A 10,098-nucleotide genomic window follows, 5' to 3' on the forward strand; every position below is an offset into this window, starting at 1 on the left:
CATGATCAAGATATTGTGAATCATGAAATCAAAAGACATGGAAGCAACATGCAACAAAAATGGCAAGTCATTAGGAGCAACTGCGCCAAGCTGTATATGCCAATTATAGTAATCAATCTAACACTACCTACCACAAAGTGAATAAGTTATCACACAAATTTACAAATAAAAAACCTTCAAAATATGTATTTTTAGCGCGTTAGGGAGTTCTATAAATATTAAAACGGCGAGCCGAAGAAGCAGCAACAAACATTAGAATCAAATTACATACTACAACTAACAGTACTTAGCATATTTGATCACAAATGGGGAAAGCTTCTTCCATCAACTTCGTTATCGCGGTCGTTATGTTAATGGCTTGTTTTCTTACTATATCAGGTAGATATCCCATCCTACCTTAATATAGATATCATATTCATATACTCAGTACTTTCTTAAGTTTGATCTAATACATAAGCTGTTAGTTCTTGCTCCTTACCTCTCTATTCTCTATGAGATTGGTTTCATTATATATTTCAAAATATAATTAATATTAAATTTTTTAATTAATTATTGCATATATATTTTGATGGTCAAAGAGGTCAAAGTGGTCTAATTTGTTAGAAAGTGTATATAAAGGAAAATTAAACCATGTAACCTTGTCTATGCGTTTTTCTTATATAATATAATCCTGACTTTTACATTACTACTGTCTCATATAACCTTAAACTTGTAAAAGCTTAATAAATTGGATGGAAAATATAACTCCGTTAATTAATTTCATAATTTCTTTTGAAAGAATTTAACTTTATTATTTTTAAATTAAAATAGTTCAAATGAAAAGATAAATGAAGATAAATAACTCCTTTTAATCTTCCTAATTATTCCTTCCTTTTTCCTAATACAAATTCTGTTTTTATTTATTTATAATTTTATTTACATATATGTTTTGATTATTACTTGTAACAATGTTTTGCTTTTCCACCCATTTTAATGATGTTATGCAAGTTTAGTGTCATCTCAGGAAGTAATGCAAAAGTTAGGGTTACATAAGATGATCACATAAAACAAAAGGTTACATGGTACAATTTGAAATGCTATGAAACATATACCATTTAAGGTAAAATGAAGAGTCTGAATAACATATCACTGTTTATATACAAGTAAAACGTTTGATTTTCATGTTTTCAATACTTCCAGTTCCAACCTTGGCAACAAATTACGAGTCTGCCAGATACTATGAACAGCCACCACCACCAAGGCCGTCGCCCATGTGTAGGAACGTAACTGAACTGTGTTTAGCTTACGGTGATTACACTTGTTGCAAAGGATTAAATTGCATTTTGGGAGATCCAATCCTTCCTGCTGGTGTTGGTTCATGTTTACCTTTAGGCGAACAACCACCATCAACTGATGAGTGTCGAAGAATTAATCATCTATGTGAGCCTTACGGTCAGTATAAATGTTGTGACGGAATGAGCTGCGTCGATACTCGTACGCTGTCTCCTGTTGCTGGTGTTAACACCCAAGAGCTTGAGCTTCCACCTGGTGTTGGAGTTTGCGAGCCCTTAAAGTTGTAAAACATATTCCTGGGCCTCAACCATCAGCTTAAGCTTTTGGTTGAGTTGTTCCTTTAACATTTCTTTTAATTGCCTTTTTTATTGTATCATTTGATTTTTTTTTTCAAAGCAGTATCATTTGATTACTTATGTAACATTTAGATTGATCTTTATGGACTCAATTTTTGTTTGATTAATATACGTTTGGACTTGTCCTAATATTAGTAGAATAAGTAAATAGAAATCGTTAATACTTTTTAATTCATCAGGAAATTTTAAACCATACAATCAAACGATTGTTTCACCATTTCATCTTGAAACCATACAATCAAAAATTTAGATTAATGATTACTGTTGAGTTATATCGTAGTTACACATTTTGTTGATTATGTGATCATACGCCCCTTATTAGTTTGCTATTTTCTTTGGCTTTAATAATACCTTGTATTTTCGTGAATTAGTGTAGAGAATTGAATCGATTTAGTTACTGTTCTTTACAAATTCTATCTTCTATATTCTCCCTTATTATTCAATTAATATTACTAGAGTGTACCCGTGCAAAATGCACGGGATATATAAGAAAAAAAATTATTTAAAATATGAAAAGCTGATTTTGATGTTGTAATTTAGACTTGAGCTATAATGGTTGATTTTGGACTGGTCGGTTCTGTTGAACCCTAATTAGCTCTTGTTTGGGCCTAGTCCATTGTCCTAAGCCCAGTGACCCGGAATTACGAAAATACCCCTCCATGATCCAGCCCATCATTAGTCAGAGCAAAGTACGGATTTACCCCTAATCTATCCAATTAAGTACAACTTCTACCACCTGAAATTACATCTATAAATAGCTCTCCAATCATTGATGATGGTAACTTTTTCCTAATTCTCTAATCTTCTCTCTCTACTTTCTCTCTCTAGAAAGTACATTCGCTGACTTAAGCATCGGAGGGGCTTTCTCGGGTCACACCCCCGGGGCAGTTAACCTTCTTTCTCTTTTGCAGGCCTAGCTCTCGGACAGCAAGACATAGCTGAGGGACATTCGGACAATCATTGGACATAGCTCTAGGACATCTTGATTACCCTTATTACCCTAAGACTCCCAGGAGCATTCTGTTTCCAGAAACAGGTGGCGCCGTCTGTGGGGATTGCTAACAAAAAGTCATGGTGAACACTAGGCGTCCCCGCAGCACATATCAAGATGCTACTAGAGAAGCTCCGAATCTCTCAGCTTGGCATAAGCATGAAGTCGAGGAAAATATTAGAGGCAAACCCTTATACAAGCTAAGCTCTCATCATTTTACAACTCACTCAAATGAAATGAACAATTTAAGAATCATGGGCAAGCCGAGCCCCCATCTAGTCTACATTAGGCTCTCGGCATGCCCCACCGAACATCAAGGCCCTCGGCTTGCCTGGCTATCCCCTGGGCATGCCAGCATACCCCCTCGGCTTGCCTGGCTACCCCCTGGGCATGCCAGCATACCCCCTCGGCCTGCCTGGCTACCCCCTAGGCATGTCAGCATACCCCCTCGGCTTGCCTGGGTACCCCCTCGGCCTGTCAGCATACCCTCTCGGCCTGCCTGGCTACCCCCTCGGCCTGCCAGCATACCCCCTCGGCCTGCCTGGGTACCCCCTCGGCCTGCCAGCATATCCCCTCGGCTTGCCTGGCTACTCCCTTACATACCTAGCCGAAGGCCATGCTTCTATCAACCGCCTCGGCATGCCTAGCCGAGGGCTATGCCTCTAGCTATCATCTCCTCGATATGCCCAGTCGAGGGATATGCTTCTATTAACCATCTCGGCATGCCTAGTTGAGGGTTATGCCTCTATTATCTCCTCGGCCTTCTCGACATGCCTAGCCGAGGGTTATGACTTTATCATCTCCTCGGTATGCCTAGTCGGGGGATATGCTTCCATTAACCATCTTGGCAGGCCTAGTTGAGGGTTATGCTTCTATCATCTCCTCGGCATGCCTAGCCAAAGGCTATGCCTCTATCATCTCCTCGACATGCTTAGCCTAGGGATATGCTTATATCAACCGCCGTTGAAGGCTATGCTTCCATTATCTCTTCAGCATGCTTAGCCGAGGGATATGCATCTATCAACCTCCTCGGCATGCCTAGTCGAGGGTTATGCCTCTATCATCTCCTCGACATGCTTAGCCTAGGGATATGCTTATATCAACCGCCGTTGAAGGCTATGCTTCCATTATCTCCTCAGCATGCTTAGCCGGGGGCTATTATTCTATCAACCTCCTCGGTATGCCTAGCCGAGGGCTATGCCTCTATCGTCTCCTTGGCATACCTAGCCGAGGGCTATGCTTCTATTATCTCCTCGGCAAGATTCTATCATATTCTCATCATGCTTAGCCGAGGGTCTCGACATGCCTAGTCGAGGGTTATGCCTCTACCATCTCCTCGGCATGTCTAGCCTAGGGATATGCTTCTTTCAACCCCCGTTGAAGGCTATGCTTCCATTATCTCCTCATCATGCTTAGCCGGGGGCTATTCTTCTATCAACCTCCTCGGCATGCCTTGTCGAGGGCTATGCCTCTATCGTCTCCTTGGCATGCCTAGCCGAGGGCTATGCTTCTATCATCCCCTCGACATGCCTAGCCGAGGGATATGCTTCTATCAAGCCCTCGGCATGCCAAGCCGACTTAACATGCCTAGCTAATGGTAATGCTAAGGTGCAAGCATCCCTCTTGAAGATGAATTTTACAAGATCAAGGAGGTCATTCACTCGAGGGTCTTCCACTCACAAGTTCCAAATAGAAAGGTCCTCAGCTATCCTTCCCCATCTATCATGAATATCTACAAGTTGGAGCCTGCAACCGATATGCTTGGAATGCGGACTTAAGACGTTGTGTCTGAGCAACTTCTTAAATGACAATGATGCCCTAGGGGCAATAAGAGCTTATACTAGAAGATATTTCTTTTAATAGTGCATCATTTTCATTTTTCGGGTTGGTTATCTACATAGCTTCCTAAAGCTCTAAAATCTCGGGAGTTCATTATCTTCTCAAAAAGCACCGGGCCATCCTTTGTACAAGACACCCCGGGTCGCTAACTAACGTTATCAATAACAAATTTGTTCCAATGTTTGGGGCAAGATGCTAGCTTATACTCAATGTTTGAGATAGTGTCCTGGCGAATCGCTTAAATAACAAATGGCTCGTTTAGCCCTCAGCCTATCCTAAAAGATGGGATACCCCAGCTCTCATACATCTTTAACTTTGGGCTCCATTAGCCCCTCATCCTATCCCAAAAGTTGGGATAGCCTACCTCTTATACATCTAAAACTTAGGGTTCGTTCAACCCTCGGCCTATCCCAAAAGTTGGGATAACCTACATCTCATACATATAAAACAAGGGGCTCGTTTAGCCCTCAAACTATCTCAAGATTTGGGATAACGTACTTCTCCTCGGCCTATCCTAAAAGTTGGGATAGCCTAGCTCTCATACATATATAACAAGGGGCTCGTTTAGCCCTCAACCTATCTCAAGATTTGGGATAACGTACTTCTCCTCGGCCTATCCTAAAAGTTGGGATAGCCTAGCTCTCATACATATATAACAAGGGGCTCGTTTAGCCCTCAATCTATCTCAAGATTGGGGATAATGTACTTCTCCGTCCCTAGCTTATCCCTATGATTGGAATAGCATACCTCTCATCAAGCGCACCCCGGGGACTAGCTTCTACAACATCAACAAAATTCAAAAGTTAGAAATAATCATCAAGCTTCAATTAGGAGAAAAATAATTATCTTGGGTTTGTGACAAACTCAAAAACAAGGCATACCCCAGGCACTCAACGTCGCTATCTAAGGCTCAGCTCCCGGCTTATCTATATCACCCCTCAACCTTGGGTAATTTTTAGCAAAGAGAATGCATGCCGAGATCTTGGCTAATAGACCCAGCTTGAGCACGCTCTTGATACTTGAAGCTAGGCCCTCGGCCTAGAGGAGGCCTCAACATGACAAGTCAAGCCCATCGGCATCTCCCAGCCTAAAGTTGGCTCTTTACTCCCTCCACTCGGCCTATTGATTTATTCTCTCATCTAGGCCTCCATTCGCTCGGCCTATTCAATCACTCTCTCAACTTGGCCTCTATCTGCTTGGCCTATTCATCACTCTCTCAGCTTGGCCTCCCTCCGCTCGGCCTATTCAATCACTCTCTCAACTTGGCCTCCCTCCGCTCGGCCTATTAAGTCACTCTCTCAGCTTGGCCTCTATCCGCTTAGCCTATTCATCACTCTCTCATCTTGGTCTCCCTCCGCTCGGGCTATTCAATCACTCTCTCAACATCGTCTCCCTCCGCCAGAGGTATAAAGTTCTTGGGGTTATTTTGAAAGAGTACCTCGACTTGGGGTATAAAGCTTCTTGACTTTTTATTTCTCAAAGTTTTACCTCCTGGGGGTATAGGACACTTGGTTTATTTCTCAAGATACCTCCGCCAGGGGGTTAAAGCATTTTGTTTATTTCTCAAGGTACCTCCGCCTAGGGGTATAAAGCACTTGGTTTTGTTCTTAAAAGTACCTCAGCCTAGGGTATGAAGCACTTGGTTTTGTTGTCAAAGCACCTCCGCCCCGGGGTACAAAGTTTCTTGGGTTTTTATTCTCAAAGTTCCTCCGGCTAGGGTACAAAAGTTCTCGGACTTCAGAAATGCCGAGAGCTAGGGGTAGCAACACCCCGGAGAGCATGCCCTCCTCTCACCTTCGCTCACTCCTCCCTCACCTAGGGGTGACAATCAAACTACCTTAACACCCCGGAGAGCATGCCCTCTTCTCACTCTCACTCAATTCTCCCTCACCCCGGGCTATAGCTCCCTCACCCCGGGGTATAGCTCTCCCTCTCACTCAATACTCCCTCACCCCGGGGTATAGCTCTCCCTCTCACTCAATATTGCTCCCTCACCCCGGGGTAGCACACTCAATATTGCCTCACCCCGGGGTAACACCCAGCTAAGCCGAAGTAAAACCTCACAAGAAACTCTCTCTCTCTCCGGCATTGCCCTGACTCACAGGTTCCTAAGGGGAAAAACTTAAAAACCCGAAGTAAAACCTCTTGGCACTGCCCATCAACCCTTTCGGCCTCACTAATCTTTCTCTCTCTCATGCCTCGCAAAAAATCTCACGCGCGCGGCTACCCTCTCGGCTAGCAGCACAAAAAATCACCAAGTAAAAACCAAAACACTTAAGCTCTCTCCTTGACTTACCTCACCTCAAAGCCTAAGTTAAACCCAAAGCTCTCAACTATGTTTCCTCTCCCAAACATCTCTCACCCTCGCGCACCTCGGCATCTCTCGGCACCTTTCGCTCTCCTCGGCATGACCGAGCTAACCGAGCACATCCCTCCGCTTTCACTTTACTTGGGTTTTCACAAGAATTCTCAATAGGTGACCCCCTCGGCCTAGCAAGCCCAGCCGAGCCCTCAGCTCTTCTCAGCTCTCTCTCTCCTCACTCACTCATTCGGCCTGAAATACCCCTAGGCCGTCATACCTCACCCTTTCGGCCAACATTAAAACCTTCAGGCCTCACATCCCTCTCTCACCTTAGCCGAGCGCTCAGCACGCGCCCGCAGCTCCCTCGGCCTCACACCCCTTTGACACAGAACTCGAAGGCAAAACCCGAGTAAAACCCGAAACCCCCTCGGCCTCCGCACAGCTACCCCCTCGGCACATACGCCTAATCCCGTCAGCCGCACAATGACCCCCTCGGACATGCGTCTACCCTCTCGGCCAAGAGCAAGCCTCAGCTCCTCTCACTCTCGCGCCTCCCTCAACTAAGGATACTGTAGGGAATAATTTCAAGCCTTTAAAATCCCACTAGCTTGAACCCCACTGTGATCATACACTAAAGTACGGTGGCGTCCAAAAGGGAAGAAGATAGAGCAAAAGAGTCGCCAACAAGTTTTTAAGGAACTTGTAAACCGTTCACGAGGTGAAGGTTACACCCCTTAACGATCCAAGAGATCGTCAACTCCATAAGGCCATGAACCAAATAAGGGTTCGGGGATGAAGGTACAAATCCAACCTAAAAGAGATTGAACCTGCCCTAATAATAGGCCTCTACTTTATTCTGCTCGTATTCATGTGCGCTTTCTAATTAACATACAATCAATAGGATTAACCCTAAACCTGTTTAATCTATGTTGGTTGAATTTAATGCACAGATAAACTATTATTGGCGATCACTTGAATTATAATCACAATTAACCCTAACAAGATTATTAATTATCTTATTAAGCGTGATTGCCAGTACCAATTCCCTTTAACATGCAATAAAGGTGATCAAGCAATAAATAATTATCAAGCAACATAATAAATAAATAACATCATTAATAATAATAATATCAATCATAATCATAATCATCATAATCATGTTAAAGCATAGCAAGATCCTAGGCATGATACTAACAAGATTAATAACAAACCCTAGCATGTCACTAAGCATTAAAAATCAAATCTTTAACCCTAACATGATACTAACATGAATTAACATTAGAAAGAATATAGAAGGCATCATACTTTTAATCATACTTGATATTAAATTTACCCTAGACATGATACTAGGAATCAAAATAACAATATAAGCATGATATCTACATCATAAAATCAATTAAACCATTAAAGTACTTACGTGGATGCCTCGTACCTCTTTCTAATAACAAAATACACGCGTTAGTAACTTCAAGGAAAATAATAAACAAAGCAATTAAATTAAATAATTGAAAGAGAGATTTGGGACCAAACCCTCAGAAATTAAAACCTTTCACGTCTAGGGCGAAGGCAACTTCGAATATGGCTAGGTGTTTCTAGATCTAATGAATGCGGAATTTTGTATTAAAAAGCAAAGTATTAAAGGAAGAATGAATGAATGTTAAGAATTAATTGATGAAAGAGATGAAGATGATGAAAAGAATTGATGAACGGTTTGTTAATAAAGAGAGTTGATTAATGGTCAATGAATATTGATCATTGGTAATTGAAAAAGTGATTGTTGATGAATGAAACCGGAGTTTTAAATACGATATTTATAGAGAAAATCATCCAAAAAAGATAATTTATCAAAACAGAGTCTGAAGACCGCAAAACTAACTTGGCGCCAGCCCTGGCTCATTGGCGCCAGGACCAGTGGCTAGCGCCAGGCGCCAATGCTGGCGTCTGGCGCCAATCCTGGTTCCAGGCGCCAAGGCCTGGGGTTGGACGCCAATTTGGATTTCAACGCGTTTTCGAAATTCTGATAATTTTACCATACTGGAAGATAAAATAATATAATTTCAGTCGAAAATGTTATTTGATCTAATTAAAACTCTGAAGAGTCCTAATTAAATTAGGAATGAAAAGAACCTTCTAGAATATTCTAGAAGACCAAAACCATTCCTAATTGCATTAGGAATGATAAATCATATTAGGCCCTCCCCTAGATCATTGGGCCGTACTTAAAACTCAAACCGGGCCCAGTTTAGTAAATTAGCCATAATTTCCTCAATATTCATCGGAATTGGGCTTATAATATATCGTTGGAAAGGTCTTTGCAAACCCCATCCAACTACACCACTATTGGACCCATATCATGGACCAACCAAACTGGATTGGCTGTTTTCTTAAAATAAAGTTTTCAAAAACAGAGAGAAAAGAAAAGAAAAGAAATAAAACTTTCCGCAACACTAGACCTTTCCACACTTTCGTTTCATTCGATTATGATTCGACGTGAAAGGCACTCATCACTGGGTTTGGTTTTGGGGAGACACAAATGGGTGTCTACAGATACCTAAGGGTCTGAATGCTCAACCCTTTCGGCTCTCTCGCATCACTAGCAGCCCTCAACCCTTTCGACTCTCTCTTTCAGCCTCTTTCCCTTATCACACCTCCCACCCGTATTTCTCTCCTAACCCCGGGCTGCCCTCCGCACGCCGCGCACCACGCACCCCCTCGGTGCGCCGGACACCCAGAAAGTAATGCAGGACACCCCCTCGGTGCGCCGTAGGTCGATCACTTTATGTAATCAAGCCGATTACTTAATCATGTCAAATTGCTTAGAGGGGCTAACTGGCGTACCAAGGAACCCAAAATATGTTGCAGAAGGCTAGCACAACCCCAACAGGTGGCTGGCTGCTTTGGCGTCGCTGAAAATCAATCAGCGCCAGCCTTATGGCATTAGCGCCATGCGCTGATATTGGCGTCTGGCACCAAGCACAGAATGTGACGCCAATGCCTAGGGACTGGCGCCAGCACGGGAATCACTTTAAATTCCCGTTTTCAGTTCATTTCGTGCTCTGGTTTGTTGCGAACGCTGCTCGAAAGAAGTCGAAACTTCAATTGATCGTTGCTCATTCGTTTCTCAACCAAATTCGCTCAAATTTGTTGCAAATCAAAGCTCTTCTCATCCATATTCCCGATCTATGTAATTTTTCCTCCAACTCACACCGGTTTTTACGAATTCTTGGCATGTTCATTCACGAATTTCATGAAAATTCGAAACTTATAATGCTCAATTTGCTTTGTTTATCAAGTTTTATGCCATGAAGTTGCTTGTTTATGTTTGTATATTGCCTTGG

At 42.5% G+C, this 10,098-nt stretch overlaps 2 protein-coding genes across 2 annotated transcripts in view; both read left to right on the forward strand.

Annotated features, from left to right (window-relative positions):
- LOC145627327 (uncharacterized) overlaps positions 1-10,098 on the forward strand; it is a 100,706-nt gene that overhangs the window by 15,701 nt on the left and 74,907 nt on the right. The gene's annotated exons all lie outside the window — the stretch shown is intronic.
- Positions 204-1,677, forward strand: LOC145627323 (uncharacterized). The gene is made up of 2 exons (XM_081679717.1): positions 204-378; positions 1,180-1,677. The coding sequence occupies exons 1-2, from the start codon at positions 306-308 to the stop codon at positions 1,557-1,559; spliced, it is 453 nt and encodes a 150-aa protein (XP_081535843.1). The 5' UTR covers positions 204-305; the 3' UTR covers positions 1,560-1,677.

Source organism: Chenopodium album, chromosome 4, assembly GCF_948465745.1.
Source record: "Chenopodium album chromosome 4, dcCheAlbu1.1, whole genome shotgun sequence".
Lineage (NCBI taxonomy): Eukaryota > Viridiplantae > Streptophyta > Magnoliopsida > Caryophyllales > Amaranthaceae > Chenopodium > Chenopodium album.

Bases quoted from the DNA above. Each gene is read 5' to 3' on its own strand.
- LOC145627323 (XM_081679717.1), top strand. From the start codon at position 306: ATGGGGAAAGCTTCTTCCATCAACTTCGTTATCGCGGTCGTTATGTTA. The intron at 379-1,179 runs GTAGATATCCCA...CAATACTTCCAG, and splicing joins TTGTTTTCTTACTATATCAG to TTCCAACCTTGGCAACAAAT.